Source organism: Haematobia irritans, chromosome 2 (assembly GCF_050003625.1).
Source record: "Haematobia irritans isolate KBUSLIRL chromosome 2, ASM5000362v1, whole genome shotgun sequence".
In the NCBI taxonomy this organism is placed as follows: Eukaryota; Metazoa; Arthropoda; class Insecta; order Diptera; family Muscidae; genus Haematobia; species Haematobia irritans.
The window spans coordinates 144,298,072-144,318,947 of record NC_134398.1 but is presented as its reverse complement, the minus strand read 5'-3'; the positions used below and the strand labels follow the sequence as shown (position 1 = coordinate 144,318,947).

Genomic DNA, 20,876 nt, shown 5'->3' with positions numbered 1-20,876 from the left:
TCGTCAGAAGTGATGAACATTCAGTGCAAGTGGTGGACATCCGTCCTATGACAAGCCTATGTCAAATTCAGACAGTCAACCTGCAATAAAAATCCTTGGACTCTGTGTTCCTTAACTCGAAAACGTCCATCAACTGCCGCAAATCTCTCAACGAGATGGCTGAGCAGTAGAATATTCACCTAATATGGGTGCCTGGCCATAGGAACATACCGGGAAACTGCGAAGCGGATGAGTTGGCAAGGCTAGGGACTACCTTACATATTCCAGGGGAACTGGAATTTGTTGGTATGCCCCTAGCTACCTGCAAGCTCATGCTGCGTGAGAAGGCTGTTAGGATGGCAAATGTTCGATGGGAGAATTGCAAGGGTTGTAACGACACCAAGCAAATATGGCCCCATTTCAACTTAAACCGCACACTAGATATGCTAATGTTCTCGAGACGTCAGATATCACTCCTGACATCTGCTATAACGGGTCGCTGCCTGATAGGCGATTTTGCAAAAACTATTGGCGCGAAGTATAATGACTATTGTATGAGCTGTCATGATGCGGAGGAAAAGGAATCAATTAAACACCTCTTGTGTTAGTGTCCTGCATTTTGTGTAAGGCGTAAGCGAATTTTAGGGGCATATAGCTTTAGATTACTGGCGGACTTGGAAAACGTTAACTTAAGCAGTCTACTAATGTTTTTGGAACAATCTGCTTGGTTCAACAAAAGAAAATAATAGAGAAAGCTCAGTGGTCAAAACAAGAAGTGCCCATATGTAAAAGGTACTTTTAGTTAAATGTGGTATCACAATGGACTGAATAGTCTAAGTGAGCTGCCACTTTAACCTAACCTATGTCAAATTTATTGCTTCTGCGCCACTTCCGGCGCAAGTATAAGAATAACATTTTGACAAAATGTTATATAAAACTAAAATTTTGACAACATTTTCTATAGAAATAAAATGGTGACAAATCTTTTATAGAAATAAAATTTTGACAAATTTTTCAATAGAAATAACATTTTGAGAAAAATTTCTATAGAAATAAAATTAAAAAAAAAAATTCTATAGAAATAAATTTTTGACAAAATTTGTTATAGAAATAAAATTTTTACAAAATTTGTTATAGGAATAAACTTTTGACAAAATTTGTTATAGGAATAAAATGGTGACAAATTTTCATAGAAATAAAATTTTGACAAAACTTTCTATAGACATAGAGTGTTGACAAAATTTTCTATAAAAATAAAATTTTGAGAAAATTTTTTATAGAAATAAGATATTGAAAAAATCTTTTATAGAAATAAAATATTGACAAAATTTTCTATGGAAATAAACTTTTGACAACATTTTCTATAAAGATAAAATTTTGAAAAATTGTTCTATAGAAATAAAATTTTGTTGTTGTTTTTTTTATTTCAGCTTAAAACCATGCATTGACTAAACTACAAGTGTAGCTTAACCAACAGAGGAAAAGAATGTTTGTCAAATTTATGTGGGCAAAGCCCTATATACTGCAAGACGGTTGGATGGACGCACGTTTCGGAATTACCACATTCCTCATCAGCATCCTCTACTTACTTGCAGCAGTCTATAGAGCTTTGCCCAAATAAATTTGACAAACATTCTTTTCCTCTGTTGGTTAAGCTACTCTTGTAGTTTAGTCAATGCATGGTTTTAAGCTGAAATCAAAAAAAAAAAAAACAACAACAATGATTAAAGAAAAAACCCACAATAACAAAACAAAATTTGACAAAATCTTCTATAGAAATAAAATTTTGACAAAATTTTCTATAGAAATAAAAATTTGACAAAATTTTCTATAGAAATAAAATTTCGACAAAATTTTCTATAGAAATAAAATTTTGACAAAATTTTCTATAAAAATAAAATTTTAACAAAATTTTCTATAGAAACAAAATTTTGACAAAATTTTCTATAGAAATAAGAATTTGACAAAATTTTCTATAGAAATAAGAATTTGACAAAATTTTCTATAGCATAAAATTTTGACAAAGTTTCCTTTAGATATAAAATTTTGACAAAATTTTCTATAGAAACTAAATTTTGAATTTTCTATAAACATGAAATTTTGGCAACATTTTCTATTGAAATAAAATTTGGACAAAATCTTCTATTGAAATACATTTTTGACAAAATTTTCTATAGAAATAAAATTTTGACAAAATTTTCTATAGAAATAAAATTTTGGCAAAATTTTCTATAGAAATAAAATTTTGACAAAATTTTCTATAGCATAAAATTTTGACAAAGTTTTCTATAGATATAAAATTTTAACAAAATTTTCTATAAAAACTAAATTTTGACAGAATTTTCTATAAACATGAAATTTTGACAAGGTTTTCTATAGATATAAAATGTTCACAAAATTTTCTATAGATATGAAATTTTGACAAAATTTTTGATAGAAACAAAATTTTGACAAATTTTTCTATAGAAACAAAATTTTGACAAAATTTTTTATAGAAATAAAATTTTGACAAAATTTTCTATAGAAATTAAATTTTGGCAATATTTTCTATAGAAATAAAATTTTTACAAAATATTCTATAAAAAAAAATTTGAGAAAATTTTCTATAGAAATAAGATTTTGACAAAAATTTCTATAGAGATAAAATTTTGACAAAGTTTTCTATAGATATAAAATTTTGACAAAATTTTCGATAGGAATATAATTTTGACACAATTTTCTATAGAAATAAAATTTTGACAAAATTTTCTATAGAAATAAGATTTTGACAAAATCTTCTATAGAAATGTAATTTGGCAAAATTTTCTATAGAAATAAAATTTTGACAAAATTTTCTATAGAAATAAGAATTTGACAAAATCTTCTATTGAAATAAAATTTTGACAAAATCTTCTATTGAAATAAAATTTTGACAAAATTTTCTATAGAAATAAAAATTTGAGTAGAAATAAGATATTGACAAAAATTTCTATAGAGATACAATTTTGACAAAGTTTTATATAGATATAAAATTTTGACAAAATTTTCGATAGGAATATAATTGTGACACAATTTTCTATAGAAATAAAATTTTGACAAAATCTTCTATAGAAATATAATTTGGCAAAATTTTCTATAGAAATTTAATTTGGCAAAATTTTCTATAGAAATAAGAATTTGACAAAATCTTCTATTGAAATAAAATTTGGTCAAAATCTTCTATTGAAATAAAATTTTGACAAAATTTTCTATAGAAATAAAATTTTGACAAAATTTTCTATAGAAATAAAATTTTGGCATAGAATAAAATTTTGACTTGCGTTGCGGTAACTTTTGCCTATGACTATATCTTAAAACTTCCCAATACCGTAATATATACCACGTAGTCCATACGTGGTATATATTAAACTTAAAATGGCCCATTAAATACGTATATAATTAAGTTTGACAAAATTTTCTATAGAAATAAAATTTGGACAAAATTTTCTATAGAAATACGATTTTAACAAAATTTTCTATAGAAATAACATTTTGACAAAATTTTCTATAGAAATAAAATTTTTAAAAAATTTTCAAAAGATTTAAAATTTTGACAACATTATCTATTAAATTAAAATTTTGACAACATTTGCTATACAAATAAAATTTTGTCAACATTCTCTATAGAAATAAAATTTGACAAAATTTTCTATAGGAATAAAATTTCGACAAAATTTTCTATAGAAATAAAATTTTGACAAAATTTTCTATAGAAATAAAATTTTGCTAGATTTTTGTGGCAAGCATGATAATCAACCGATATGGACCAATTTTTGTGTGATTGGGGATCGGCAATATATAACTATAGACCGATATGGACCAATTTTGGCATGGCTATTAGCGGCCATATATTAACACCACGTTGCAAATTTCAACCGGATCGGATGAATTTTGCTCGTCCGAAAGGGCACGGAGTTCAAATCTGGGGATCGGTTTATATAGGGGCTATATATAATTATGGACTGATATGGACCAATTTTTGAATGGTTCTTAGAGACTATATACTAATACCATGTACCAAATTTCAGCCGGATCGGATGAAATTTGCTTCTCTTAGAGGATCCGCAAACCAAATCTGGGAATCGGTTTATATGGGGACCGATATGGACCAATTTTTGCATGGTTGTTAGAGACCATATACTAACACCACGTACCAAATTTCAACCGGATCGGATGAATTGTGCTCCTTTAAGAGGCTCCGGAGTTCACATTTGGAGATCGGTTTATATGGGGGCTATATATAATTATGGACCGATATGGAATTTGGGGGTCCGTGTATATGGGGGCTATACGTAAAAGTAGACCGATATGGACCAATTTTTGCATGGTTGTTAGAGACTATATACTAACACCATGTACCAAATTTCAGCTTGATCGGATGAAATTTGCTTTTCTTACAGCAATCGCAAGCCAAATTTGGGGGTCCGTTTATATGGGGGCTATACGTAAAAGTGGACCGATATGGCCCATTTGCAACACCATCCGACCTACATCAATAACAACTACTTGTGCCAAGTTTCAAGTCAATAGCTTGTTTCGTTCGGAAGTTAGCGTGATTTCTACAGACGGACGGACGGACGGACATGCTCAGATTGACTCAGAATTTCACCACGACCCAGAATATATATACTTTATGGGGTCTTAGGGCAATATTTCGGTGTGTTACAAACGGAATGACAAAATTAATATACCCCCATCCTATGGTGGAGGTTATAAAAATACGCTTCGGAAGGCGCAGCAAAGCGGGCCGGGTGACGCTAATATCTCATATATTTGAAAACAAAATTTCACAATTATTATTTGGCAAAAGATAAGGTCATTACCACCACAACACCAGGAATGAGGAGAACAAAAATCTTAGAAAAAACATACGAAGGAAAACCGCTCAGTGCGACAATGGAACAAAGAAACACAAGGTCAACCACCCAATCCATAGCCAAAATTATGTCGCATTGAAGAACAAAAAAACAAAAATCCTTCGGAAATGTCTTCTTAAAGGAAATGTCGTATACAATTGGTCATAAATAGAATTTATGAAATCCCAACAAATATTTTTAGTTTTTATCGTAACACATTTTGTGCCCGAATGTCTCGAGAGAGATGACCCTAATGACGCAAAAGAACCTTTTCTTTAACTGTCCACTATTAAATTATGGTTTTCGCAAAAGGAATGGAGAATTGTAGTTTCACTATTTGTAACCTATTCGGAATTCAAAAGGAATACTTTTTCAAGATAACAGAGGATGTTTTATGTTTTTTGGCATGTGTTCCGCAAAGGAAACACCACATATTTCCATATGAAAGCTAAATGATACAAAAGGTCGAATGTCCACTAGGTTAGTGTATATTTTTGTGTCATTATACAGTAAATGATGTAGAGCTGTATAATATTTCTGAAGAATTTCTACAAGAAAAACGAAAGGGGAAGTCACCATGATATCATGACGCTTTTTATTAAACGATTTTCTTTAATTGGATTTAATTTAATAAAAATTTTAAAATGAACACCCGAGAAAAAAATATCACTAAAATATTTCTATTTAGTCGATTGATTTGCAAACATCTTCAAATAAAAAGTTAATCGATACAATTAACATTTTAATCAAATTGCAGACGAGGACTTTTGAACGAATACCCAATTTTCGCTTAAAGCATATTTAACGAAAAAAGCATTTCTTCGAGCAAAATAGGATCTATATTATTGCGAGTGCAAATTAAAAATGCGGAATGTTTTCATATGTTTGAGCATTTATTCCGAAGAAATTTTTACGGGCTGTTCAATCGGAGTACTGTCCATCGCTAGCCACTATTTCTCCCAATATTTCTGCAAACAGAGGGATAATGGGACGAAGGCATACCTCGACTCTTGAATAATCTGATTAGCGAGCAAAGACGTCATCAACCTGTGCAAGTTGTAATCAGTAGGTCTATACGGCGGCTGGGGTAGTGTCCCCTAATAAGTTTTTACGGGTTATGTAGCATGCTCCCCAATTTTTCTATAGAAATAAAATTACAGAAATAAAATTTTGACAAAATTTTCTATAGAAATAAAATTTTGACAAAAATTTCTATAGAAAACAATTTTGACAAAATTTTCTATAGAAAAAAATTTTATTTGTTGTTTTGATATCAGCTTTACCATATACTTGTTTATTGTTGGTTTGTACTTCAATCATATTTGTTGTTTCGATATCAGCTTTAAAACCATTGTTGTTACTAAACTACAAGAGTAGTTTTTTTCTTTTCCTCTGTTGGTTCGAAGATGGGCTACATCGGTCCATGTTTTGGTATAGCCCCATATAGACCGATTCCTCGATTTTACTTCTTACGCTTATAGAAACCGTAGTCTATATCCAATTTGCCTGAAATTGGAAATCTAGAAGTATTTTATGACCATAAAGAGGTGTGCCGAAAAGGGCGAGTATTGGTTCATGTTTTGGTATATCCCCAATATAGACCGATCTCCGGATCTTATTTCTTGGGATTATAAAAACTGTAGTTTTTATCCAATTTGCATGAAATTCGAAATCTAGAATTATTTTCCATAAAAATAAAATTTTGCAAAAATTTTCTATAGACATAAAATTTTGACAAAATTTTCTATAGAAATAAAATTTTGACAAAATTTTCTATAGAAATAAAATTTTGACAAAATTTTCGATAGAAATAAAATTTTGACAAATTTTTGTATAGAAATAAAATTTTGACAAAATTTTCTATAGAAGTAAAATTTTTACAAAACTTTCTATAGAAATAAAAATTTTTCAAAATATTTTATAGAAATAAAATTTTGACAAAATTTTCGAAAGGAATAAAATTTTGACAAATTTTTACAAAATTTTCTATAGAAATAAAAATTTTACAAAATTTTCTATAGAAATAAAATTTTTACAAAATTTTCGACAGAAATAAAATTTTGACAAAATTTTCTATAGAAATAAAATTTTGGCAAAATGTTCTACAGAAATAAAATTCTGACAAAATCTTCTATTGAAATATAAATTCTATAGAAAATGGCAAAATTCTCTATAACAATTAAATGTAATTTTGACATAATACTCTATAGAAATATAATTTTGACAAAATTTTCTATAGAAATAAAATTTTGACAAAATTTTCTATAGAAATAAGATTTTGACAAAATCTTCTATAGAACTAAAGTGTTGAATTTTTTTTTATTTCCATAGAAATAAAATTTTGACAAATTTTTCTATAGAAATAAGATTTTGACAAAATTTTCTATGGAAATAAGATTTTGACAAAATCTTCTATAGAAATATAATTTTGACAAAATTTGTTACAGAAATAAAATTTTGATAAAATTTTCTATAGAAATAAAATTTTGTCAAAATTTTCTATAGAAATAAAATTTTGTCAAAATTTTTATAGAAATAAAATTTTGTCAATATTTTCCATAGAAGTAAAATTTTGTCAAAATTGTCTATAGAAATAAAATTTTGACAAAATATTCTATAAAAATTAAATTTTGACAAAATTTTTCCTGGAAATAAAATTTTGACAAAATTTTCTATAGAAATAAAATTTTATTTCTATGGAAAATATTGACCATAGAAATAAAATTTTGTCAATATTTTCCATAGAAATAAAATTTTGTCAAATTTGTCTGTAGAAATAAAATTTTGACAAAATATTCTATAAAAATTAAATTTTGACAAAATTTTCTATAGAAATAAGATTTTGACAAAATTTTCTATAGAAATAAAATTTTGACAAAAATTTTTTTTGGAAACAAGATTTTGACAAAATCTTCTATAGAAATAAAATTTTGACAAAATTTTCTATAAAAATAAAATTTTGACAAAATCTTCTATAGAAATAAAATGTTGTTATAAATATTTTTTTTTATTTTCCAAATAAAATTTTGACAAAATTTTCTATAGAAATAAGATTTTGACAAAATTTTCTATTGAAATAAGATTTTGACAAAATCTTCTATAGAAATATAATTTTGACAAAATTTGTTACAGAAATAAAATTTTGATAAAATTTTCTATAGAAATAAAATTTTGTCAAAATTTTCTATAGAAATAAAATTTTGTCAAAATTTTTATAGAAATAAAATTTTGTCAATATTTTCCATAGAAGTAAAATTTTGTCAAAATTGTCTATAGAAATAAAATTTTGACAAAATATTCTATAAAAATTAAATTTTGACAAAATTTTTCCTGGAAATAAAATTTTGACAAAATTTTCTATAGAAATAAAATTTTATTTCTATGGAAAATATTGACCATAGAAATAAAATTTTGTCAATATTTTCCATAGAAATAAAATTTTGTCAAATTTGTCTGTAGAAATAAAATTTTGACAAAATATTCTATAAAAATTAAATTTTGACAAAATTTTCTATAGAAATAAGATTTTGACAAAATTTTCTATAGAAATAAAATTTTGACAAAATTTTCTATAGAAACAAGATTTTGACAAAATCTTCTATAGAAATAAAATTTTGACAAAATTTTCTATAAAAATAAAATTTTGTCAAAATTTTCTACAGACATAAAATTTTGACAAATACTCTAAGAAATAAAATTTTCTATGAGAAATAAAATTTTGACAACATTTTCTATAGAAATAAGATTTTGACAAAATCTTCTATAGAAATAAAATGTTGTTATAAATATTTTTTTTTTATTTTCCAAATAAAATTTTGACAAAATTTTCTATAGAAATAAGATTTTGACAAAATTTTCTATGGAAATAAGATTTTGACAAAATCTTCTATAGAAATATAATTTTGACAAAATTTTCTATAGAAATAAAATTTTGACAAAATTTTCTATAGAAATAAAATTTTGACAAAATTTTCTAACGAAATAAAATTTTGATAAATTTTTGCTATATAAATAAAATTTTGACATAATTTTCTATAGAAATATAATTTTGATAAAATTTTCTATAGAAATAAAATGTTTACAAACTTTTCCAAATAAATAAAATTGCTATTACTAGTAGGGTTTTTTTTTGCCGGGAACGGGATCCCGAGAATTCCCGGGAATTCGCTTTTTTTCGCTCCCGCTTTTTTTCTTTACAGTATTTTATATAAAATGGAGAGATAAATACTACAAATGTTTTTTGTGTTGATTATTTTTACTACCATTGGGTAAATCATCATTCTCATTACACTTCCAAAGCCTAAAGTCTATTTAAATACTGTACCTAGTAGTAATATTTGCCTTGTCTGAAATACAGTCGTGGGTTCTAACGACCTCCCAATTGTTTAAAAGATTTTTGCTCTTCCTTATTTCTGTAAACCTTGCTCGTCATATTTCTGTAAACCGGCATTCCAATAGACTGGTAGACTAAGCAAACCTTTATATTGGATCAGTTTACTTTATGTTATATAGCCACTTTTGCAATTGCACAATTTCAAAATATTTTCGTAATTATTGCAAGGATGTGTTTATGGAAGGCAACATTTATCATGATAGTTACTTTAATTTCAAATATAGATGGTGTATTCCTTTTGAGAATATTGACGGAAAATTTCCATATAGTGAAATATAGTGGCTCTGTTTTATGATGGTGACATCGAAATAAGTTTCTTTCATTTCCATACAATTTTAACGTAAAAAATTCCACTATATCGAAAGAGACTGTCCATTATAGCCATTGTAAACGTTTTTTTTTTATATTTTGTGTAGTACAAAATATCGTATTTTAGTATGATTTATGGCTGATATAAGAGATTAACATAATATACATTGTTAGTTGTCCAGACAGTGCCTTATAACCGTAGGTTTATGCGATTTCTAACTTATTCAAACGTCTAAATATATGACACATCGAAGCGGGTTTCCCTTTGACCGGGATCCCGGGAATTCGAAAAAATTTCCCGCTTTCCCGGGAATGGAAAAAGTCCGGGAAAAAAGCCTAACTACTAGTAAATAAATAAATAAATATAAAGTCCACGAGGAAAATTGAAAACAATGAATTAAAAAAATTTTGACAAATTTTTCTATAGAAATAAAATTTTGACATAATTTTCTATAGAAATACAATTTTGACAAAATTTTCTATAGAAATGCAATTTTTAAAAACTTTTCTATAGAAATAAAATTGCTACTACTAGTAAATAGACAAATAAAAAGTCCACGAGGAAAATTGAAAATAATGAATTATTGTTCACTTAATGCTGCAAATTTTCTTAAAAACTTATCAATTTTAAATAATTTTCTGCAAAGTATGAAAAGAGTTGACATATAAAAACTAATATTTACCAAATTTTGTCTCTTTACAGGAATGCACTCTGGATAAAATGAAATCGATACACACATGGCTTTTCGAGATAAATAGGTTTTCATATTTCGATACAGGTTCCAAGAAAAGTCCACTGATGAATTGTCAAAAAGTGGTGGCCAGAAATAGTGAGTCGGGAATTATGAATAATTTCTCTGCCATTGTTTTCTTACTAACTACCAATAAATAATTCCAGCCACCTTTAATCGCTTGGTAACGGCACGTTTCTGTCAATTGAATACCGGAGAATCGGATGCCTGCAATATCTTGAGATCGAAACTTCGTACAGAGTCTGATAACTATCGAAAAATGAATTATAAAAGTTATAAGAACTCAAATGGAGAACAGGAAGTGATACCCGATCAAGATTCAGAATTCCATTGTTCCATATGTGATTCAGATAATTGTAATGGGGCCATGGGTGTGAGAAGTATAACTGGATTAGTGAGTGCTGCTTGCTGGCTAAGTTTGCTATTCTCAGGACTCCGACAACAAGCTCTCTATCAAAGAATGTGGTGAAAATCTAAAAATATAAACCTTTTTTAGGGGAGTGTGCGAAGTAGGCGATTCATTATGATGAAGATGATGATGATGATGTTTTGTTAACATTTACAAATGTAGAGTTCGCTCGATATTAGTTTACAGTAGGATATTATGTGGTATATTTTGAATGTGTTATTGTTTGAGTTAAGTTTTTCTTTTTTAAATTAAAACAAATTTTTGTACTTATTATATGGCAACATATGCTGACAATTACTGTTAGAAAATTAAAAATATACAAAAAATTATTAAAAATTAAAATACAAAAAAATGAAATAAGTATGAAGATTTTCATCGAATGTCAATGTATATAAGAAAATTAAAAAAAAAAAAATAATAATAATAATAGTTGATGACAAATAATACAAAATACAATTTATAAAAAAGAGCAAATATATATGGTATGTAAATGTAAATAGGCCTTATTAGTTATATGGTTATATGAAATGCTTTAGTTGATGTTAATAATTAGCAGCGACATAACAAATGCAATTGTATTATTATCCTATGACCATGTTTATTTATAAAATATTATTATGTGTTTTGTTTATTTTTTTATTTTTAAGCTTTGTTTTGTAATTTGTTAAATAAAATTAGTTTAGAATACAATTTCTGTCAATTCCATTTCGGTAATTTCATTCAATTCAAATTGATGTCAAAGATTCACCAAGCCCTGAAAGCCAATTGTAACAAGTGTATACGGCCGTAAGTTCGGCCAGGCCGAATCTTATGTACCCTCCACCATGGATTGCGTAGAAACTTCTACGAAAGACTGTCATCCACAATCGAAATACTTGGGTTGTGGTATCGTAAAACTCCTTAACATCGTTTTCTAAATTGTGAGTTAGTGCATACGTGGTATATATTAGACAATAAAGTTATGTATAGTTAAGTCTACAAATAATTACGAATCAATTTTTGTGTGATTGGAAATCGCTTTATCTGAGGGATATATATACCCAGCAAAAAATTTTGGAAGTTCTTCCAAAGGCACAACTTTAAAAGCACTTCCAGAAGATGCACTCCCAATGATGTTCTTTATTTTAACTACCCAGGAAGTTCTTTTAATTCAATTTTTTATATCATGGTTTTTTCATACTTAAAATTGATATTTTTTTTTTTTTGTTTCAAATAGGTTAAAAACGGATTAAGAATTCATAAAATGGTACAAATCATTTAAATTTTGTCGACAAAAATCTGAAAAAATTGTGAATTTTTGAAAATATTTGAGGTCAAACGTTTCCGACAAGCGTTAGAATCCATTAAAAATTATACAAAATTATACAAATTATTTATTTGACAAAATATCACAGAATTTTTTAATTTACATCCAAAAGATTGAATCCGGATCACACCTAAAGAAGTGCTGCAAATTCAGTGCAACGGCTGTTGAAATGGAGGACTTCCGTCCTATGACAAGCCCATGTTAAATCCATCGCTTCTGCGTCAATTTTGCACCACTTCCGGATCCAAAGAGAACATTTTCATTACTTTTTTGGCGACGCTTTTTTTGCTGGGTAACTATAGACCGATATGGCATGGTTGTTAACGACCACATACTAGCACAATGTACCAAATTTCAACTGACTCAGATGAAATTTGCTCCTCCAAGAGGCTCCAAAACCAAATCTCGGGATCGGTTTATATGGGGCAATATATGATTATGGACTGATATGGACCACTTTTGGGATGGTTGTTAATTATCATATACGATCACCACGTACCAAATTTCAAGCAGATCGGATGAATTTTGATTCTCCTAAAGGCACCGGAGGTCAAATCTGGGGATCGGTTTATATGGGAGCTATATATAATTATGGGCCAATTTTTGCATGGTTGTTAGAGACCATATACTAACACCATGTACCAAATTTCAGCCGGATCGGATGAAATTTGCTTCTCTTAGAGGCCTCGCAAGCCAAATCGGGGGATCGGTTTATACGGTGACTATATATAATTATGGACCGATGTGGACCAGTTTTTGCATGGTTGTTAGAGACCATATACTAACACCATGTCCCAAATTTCAGCCGGATCGGATGAAATTTGCTTCTCTTAGAGGCCTCGCAAGCCAAATCGGGGGATCGGTTTATATGGGGACTATATACAATTATGGACCAATGTGGACCAATTTTTGCATGGTTGTTAGAGACCATATACTAACACCATCTACCAAATTTCAGCCGGATCGGATGAAATTTGCTTTTCTTAGAGGCCTCGCAAGCCAAATCGGGGGATCGGTTTATATGGGGGCTATATATAATTATGAACCGATATGGACCAATTTTTGCATGGTTGTTAGAGACCGTATACTGACACCATGTACCAAATTTCAGCCGGATCGGATGAAATTTGCTTCTCTTAGAGGCCTCGCAAGCCAAATTTGGGGGTCCGTTTATATGGGGGCTATACGTAAAAGTGGACCGATATGACCCATTCGCAATACCATTCGACCTATATCCATAACAACTACTTGTGCCAAGTTTCAAGTCGATAGCTTGTTTCGTTCGGAAGTTAGCGTGATTTCAACAGACGGACGGACGGACGGACATGCTCAGATCGACTCAGAATTTCACTACGACCCAGAATATATATACTTTATGGGGTCTTAGAGCAATATTTCGATGTGTTACAAACGGAATGACAAAGTTAATATACCCCCCATCCTATGGTGGAGGGTATAAAAATGTCAATAAAATCATGGGTCCATTTCAAAAAGGGAGGCTATGAAAAGAAGCTGTGGGTGCCACTGATGAAAAGTTGATAACTTACTATAACGTCAAGCGAAATGGTCGAATGCTATAACTGCTATACCAGGAAAGATTCATCCAAATCGGTTCAGATTATTTATATGTATCGTCCGATTGTCACAAATTTGACGATAATACCATTATTTATTTAGCAAGGTTACTCAAATTCAAATTTACATATATTTGCCAATCTTATTCAGACTTAGACAGCTCTTGTATAAATATATCGGCAGATTTCCAAAGTTTAGCCACATTAGCTACACTTATTGAGCTATTTCCTCTTTTTTAACCCTTAAATGCGGAATGTATCTTTTAAGATACAACAAGAAAAAAATTCTTATGTCTTAAAGTTTTGACCGAGTTTTATGAAATCAAGTTTGTTGCATTTAAAACATCATAACGCTATTTTTAAAAATATGTTTTCCGGAAAATTTGTAGTACTTCTGCGCAATCTACAGTCAATTTTGAAAATCAATTTTTGACCAAAAATTAAAAAAAAAAAAAAAAACAAGTATATACGAACGTAAGTTCGGCCAGGCCGAAGCTTATGTACCCTCCACCATGGATTGCGTAGAAACTTCTGCTGAAGACTGTCATCCACAATCGAATTACTTGGGTTGCGGTAAAACTTGCCGATGGCAAGGTATCTTAAAACTTCCTAACACTGTAATATATACCACCCCAGCAAAAAAAGTGTCGCCAAAAAAGTAATGAAAATGTTCTTTTTGGATCCGGAAGTGGTGCCAAATTGGCGCAGAAGCGATGAATTTAACCATAACTTGTCATAGGACGGAAGTCTTCCATTTCAACAGCCGTTGCACTGAATTTGCATCATTTCTTTAGGTGTGATCCGATTCAATGTTTTGGATGTAAATTAAAAAAATCTGTGATATTTTGTCAAATAAATAATTTTTATAGTTTTTTTATTCTTTTTAATGGATTCTAACGCTTGTCGCAAACGTTTGACCTCAAATATGTTCAAAAATTCACAATTTTTTTCAGATTGGATTTAGCATGCTTTTCGACAAAATTTTAATGATTTGTACCATTTTATGAATTCCTATTCTGTTTTTAACCTATTTGAAACAAAAAAAGTTAAAATTACCCATTAAAAGTATGAAAAAATCAAGATATAAAAAATTGAATCAAAAGAACTTTCTGGGTAGTTAAAATAAAGAACATCATTGGAAGTGCATCTTCTGGAAGTGCTTTTAGAGTTGTGCCTGTGGAAGAACTTCCAAATTTTGTTGCTGGGACATAGTCCATACGTGGTATATATTAAACTAAAAAAGAACGATTAAATACGAATATAATTAAGTTTAAAGTTTCTATAGAAATACAATTTTGACAAAATAAAAGTTTGACAACATTTTCTATAGAAGTAAAATTTGGAAAAAAATTTTTCTATAGAAATAAAATTTGGAAAAAATTTTCTATAAAAATAAAATTTTGACAAAATTTTCTATAGAAATAAAATTTTGAAAAAATTTTCTATAGAAATAAAATTTTGACAAAATTTTCTATAGAAATAAAATTTGGGAAAATTTTTCTATAAAACACCACTTTGCAAATTTCAACCGGATCGGATGAATTTTGCTCCTCCAAGAGGCTCCGGAGATCAAATCTGGGGAACGGTTTATATGCACCCTCAAAAAAAATCGCTTCTCTAACATATGTTCCAAACATATTTTGCAGGAAGCACATATATTATTGGATACTGCCGAAACATTAATATGTTCGTTTTATGCGAGCATATTATATGTTTGGAAGCATTTTGAATCCAAAAATAGTATATGCTTGGGAGAAGTCCCCAAAGAAGATTGTGCTCATTCCCTCACATAATTTTCACTTCCACGAAATTTTTGAGTTCTTCGCATCTTTTTCTGTAATACAAATATGCTGTTTTTTTTTCAAATGTCTATTCTCTTGGTTCCGAATATTCATTCTAATATTCAAATTAAATAATATTTAGACTTAAGCATATTAAATTTTTGGCCTTATCATGAAACAGTTTTCCGAATCAACATACAAGCGGTTTCACAGAAATTGCTCTCACTTCATTCTCTCGCTGTGTTATGTTGATATCTTTTTATTCAACCCTTCCGTTTCCATCTCTATTTCTTTCTCTATACTAACTCTCTCTCTCTCTCTCTCTCTCTCTCTCTGTCGCTCTCTGAATAAAGTATCCCAACATATATATGTTTACTTGAAATTTATAAATTTATATATGTTTACATTCACACGTATTATTTTTATGAAATATTCATGCCCCAAACATAATATATTCTAACATATATATGTGTCCCAAACATTTTGTGTTAGTTTAGGAACATATGTGTCCCAAACATTTTGTGTTAGTTTAGGAACATTACATATTTGTACTTAAATGTATTGTGTTTAAAAATTGTGCCCGAAACACATTTTGTTTATATCGGAACATATGAAAAACATAATTTTCTAACAGTGTGGGGGCTATATATAATTATGGAGCGATATGGAGCAATTCTTGCGTGTTTGTTAGAGACCACATTCTAACACCATGCTCCAAATTTCAACCGGATCGGATGAATTTTGCTCCTCCAAGAGGCTCCGGAGGACAAATCTGGGGATCGGTTTATATGGGGGCTATATATAATTATGGACCGATATGGACCAATTCTTGCATGGTTGTTAGAGACTATATACTAACACCACGTACCAAGTTTCAACCGGATCGGATGGAATTTGCTTCTCTTAGAGGCTCCACAAGCCAAATCGGGGGATCGGTTTATATGGGGGCTATATATAATTATGGACCGATATGGACCAATTTTTGCATGGTTGTTAGAGACCACATAATAACACCACGTACCAAATTTCAACCAGATCGGACGAAATTTGCTTCTCTTAGAACAATCGCAAGCCAAATTTGGGGCTCCTTTTATATGTGGGCTATACGTAAAAGTGGACCGATATGGACCAATTTTTGCATGGTTGTTAAAGGCCATATACTAACACCATGTACCAAATTTCAGCCGGATCGGATGAAATTTGCTTCTCTTAGAGGCTCCGCAAGCCAAATTTGGGGTTCAGTTTATATGGGGGCTATATGTAAAAGTGGACCGATATGGCCCATTTGCAATACCATCCGACCTACATCAATAACAACTACTTGTGCCAAGTTTCAAGTCGATAGCTTGGTTCGTTCGGAAGTTAACGTGATTTCAACAGACGAACGGACATGCTCAGGTCGACTCAGAATTTCACTACGACCCAGAATATATATACTTTATGGGGTCTTAGAGCAATATTTCGATGTGTTACAAACGGAATGACAAAGTTAATATACCTCCAACCTATGGTGGAGGGTATAAAAATTTGCTGAACTTTTGCATAAGCTCGTGCTTTGTCTGCATGCAGGTCAAGTTCGGAGATCGAACCCCCGATTTGTCGTCTTGGGTGTCGAGACATCCTAATATTTATCAGAATTGCCTAAACTTCAGCATGAATAATTTTGCGAAAAATTTCTAATTCCACATTTTGGTATAGACCACATATAGCTCGATCTCCTGATTTGACTTCTTGGGCTTCTACACACCGACATTTTTATACGAGGTATCTATCGGTAAACTCTAGAGGTATCTATCGGTAAACAGGTTGATATACTCTCAATAAAGATCGATCTCCCGATTTAAGTTCTTGAGCGACTAGACATCAGAATTGTATGCGATTTTCTAAAATTCAAAATATAGAGTAATTTGGGTCCATAAATAAGTCTGCCCTATATCGTGCCCGATCTCGCTATTTGATTTCTTGAGTCTACACTGAAAAAAATATTTACGTGATATTAAAGATTACGCAACCTAAATTTTTGGATGCGAAATTTACAAAATATTAAAGACAAATTTCTTTAAAATAATGGAATAATCTTTGATTCAAAAATTTTTTTTATTAAATTTAGGACACAAATTTTGTAAATTAGCGTCCTTCCTTTAAAGTCGCATGTTTTTGAAATAAGGCTAATTTTCCATAAATTTGCCTTCACGTACAAACAAAATCTAGTTTAAAAATCCAAATTATGACGGATATTTCAAAGTAAAAAAAATATTTTCTTAATTCAAAAATAAATTTAAACCAAAGATGCTAAATCCTTAAAATAAGTCTTAGTCTATATTTGAAGCGTTTTTATCTTAAATCTAAAGTTTGAATATTTCATTTAATTTAAGGACAATTTCTTGAAATCAGACATGTGTTTCTTTACTTTAACGAACATTTGCCTTAGTTTAAAGTCATGCAACTTTAACGAAGGGATGCAAATTTTCAAAATGTGTGTCCTAAATTTAATGAAAAAAAAATTTTGAAGCAAAGATTAGAAACTTTCTTTTGATTAAAATTTCATTATTTTAAAGAAATATGTCGTTAATAGTGTATAAATTGCGCATCCTAAAATTTAAGTTGCGTAATCTTTAATATCACGTAAATATTTTTTCAGTGTATAAGAGGGTGCAGGGGTATTACATTTTCCTGGTTTTACAACGTTTTGTGGAAAACTCATACCAAAAAATCAATATACATGTAGAGAGTAGAGATGTGCACGTGACACGACTATCGAAAATAATTTATTCTTGAGTGCTCACGCACATGAATTGCCCAACGAATTTCGGAGAAATACGCTCACGAAAATAATCCCGCCCATGGACATAAAACGCTTGCGAGTTGATTTCATTTACAATTTTAAGAGTTTAATACCGCTCTCGATTTTCAGCCACGTTCCTAAGGTAAATGACTCATCAAATTATTCGTGAGTCACGACATTTTTCGCGAGTCCTTATATTTTTCGTCAGTCACGGTATTTTTCGTGAGTCCCGACATCTTCGTGCGTTAGTGTGCATGAGTACAAATTTTCTTTTCGTGAGTGTGCGTTAGGGTGAGTCCTACCAAAAAAAATCCTGCGTGAGTAAGATTTTTCCGTCATGAGTGCGTGAGTAAAATATTACTCACGTGCACAACTTTGGCAGAGAGGCACCCCGTTCGGACTCGGTTATAAGAAAAAGTAAACGGTTTGCACTTATTGCCTCCCCATGGAATGTTCGTGCAAATTGAAGTATAGAACCGAAACAAAAAAAATAAATTTGAGACCACTGTGCTCTTTTTATTAAAATTGATTTAAAAATGAAACTGAAATTAATTCTATATTAATAAAAATATATCAAACACTTTAATTTGTTACGATGACGGAATTACATAATTAGTATTAATAAATGTCTCAATCATCGTTCATATTGGGATCAGCGGTCAACAGCCATTGTAATATCAGGATAAATAAACAAATTAATAATTTCATTAATAACTACATAGGTGGGCAATAATATGTACTTATAAATATTTATACTGGAATGCGAAAACAGAATTCATTTTAACGAATGTAAGTTCAAAATAATTTAAATTAATTTAAAACAAATGAAGTAGGTCATCAAATGAATAAAACAAAGGAGGGGGGGCATTAGGTTTGACATATACACAATAAAAAAATATTCAGTTCAAACTAAAAAATTAACACAATTCAATTTAGATTTAAATTTTATTTGTTTATTCGGATTTAATTTTTAAGTTACTATTATTTTATTTAGTGTAAAATTCGAATTTAATTTATTAATAATTTAATAATTTTACATTAGAGTAGTTTATTCCAATCGCTAACTAAATCACCTTGAGTTCCTCAAATAAATGGGAATAAATTTATTTTAAATTAAAATTTTAAAAATATAAAAAAATTAATTTAATTTAATTTAGTTCAATTTAATTAATTTCACATATTAAATAAAAAGAGGTTATCATCTTCTATTATATACTACTAAACAGTATATTCCTACATTTTCCTTGAATATGTTTCTTAGATCACTTTAATGGTTGCTTACCCCCCAATTACTTTCTGATCCAAGTCCATTATTGTCAATAAATGACTATTTCTCAGAAAATTTGCTATAATCATATTCCACGTATGAAGACCAGCCAAATAGACATGAACATATTAAATTAAAATTCTGATAAACTTTTGTTAATGAAAAGTAGAGTAGACCATCAAAATATTACAAAATTAAACCAAAACAAGAGAAAAAATTTAATGGCTAATAATTGTTATTACAAAGTTATATATATTGTACAATTATTTATTTTTATTATTACCAACAACAATTACACATCACTATTATCATCATTACAATTATTGTTCACCTTAATGCCTTTTTCATTTTTTATGATTATTAGCAAAAACAAAACATTAATAAAAACAAACAATTAATTGTGAAATTAACACCAATATTGCACTTGCGATGAGATAAATACATAATGCATAATTAATAATTGATAAACCATTCACTTTTATTATAGACGTAATAGTATTTTTTATTAATAATAGGAGCATCTAAAAGTTTGTTATAGCGATTGAAAGTAAAGGGAAATTAGCCACATTTAAATTTCGATTGGTTATCACAAGCCTTTGTCTACTGCGCCGATGACAAATGAAACCACTTACATTGCAAATGAGACGTTTTACAATTAAAATGGGACCGTTTTAATTTAGAATGAAACTTTTCTCTTAAATACAATAATTTTTTTATTTTCATATAAAACCATTTTTATATAAAATGAAATCTCGCTGAAGTCAAATGAAACCGTTCTTGACACTACGAGTATAAAATTAGTATTTTCTTTGCAGGATTTACACCAAGATCATTCTACTTCGCTCACTTCTCAGTCATCCGGAGGGCTCTCTGTAGAATATCTCTAAATTATATAGAAATAAAATGTTGACAAAATTTGCTATAGAAATAAAATTTTGACAAAATTTTCTATAGAAATAAAATTTTGACAAAATTTTCTATAGAAATAAAATTTTGACAAAATTTTCTACAGAAATAAAATTTTGACATAATTTTGTATTAATCTTTAACAAAAATTGTCTATAGAAATAAAATTTTGACAAAATTTTCTATAGAAAAAAGATTTTTTCAATATTTTCTGTAGAAATAAAATTTTGAAAAAAAAAAAATCTATAGCAATAAAATTTTGACTAAATATTCTATAAAAATAAAATTTTGATAAAATTTTCTATAGAAATTAAATTTTGACAAAATAATCTATAGAAATAAAATTTTGACTAAATTTACTATAGAAATAAAATATTTGCAAAATTTTCTATAGGCATAAAATTATGACAAAATTTTCTATAGAAATAAAATTTGGTCAATATTTTCTATAGAAATAAAATTTTGATAAAATTTTCAATAGAAATAAAAATTTTGACTAAATTTTCTGTAGAAATGAAATTTGGCTACATTTTCTACAGAA

General features: G+C 29.0%; 1 protein-coding gene across 1 annotated transcript in view; it reads left to right on the top strand.

Annotated features, from left to right (window-relative positions):
* The window catches only part of witty (without maturity), a 51,936-nt gene extending 40,947 nt beyond the window's left edge, over positions 1 to 10,989 (top strand). The window contains exons 3-4 of the mRNA XM_075293965.1: positions 10,259 to 10,385; positions 10,454 to 10,989. Coding sequence (XP_075150080.1) covers positions 10,259 to 10,385; positions 10,454 to 10,776 — 450 coding nt within the window. The 3' untranslated portion in view covers positions 10,777 to 10,989. The remainder of the gene's footprint in view (positions 1 to 10,258; positions 10,386 to 10,453) is intronic.
* Positions 10,990 to 20,876: the final 9,887 nt, after the last annotated feature.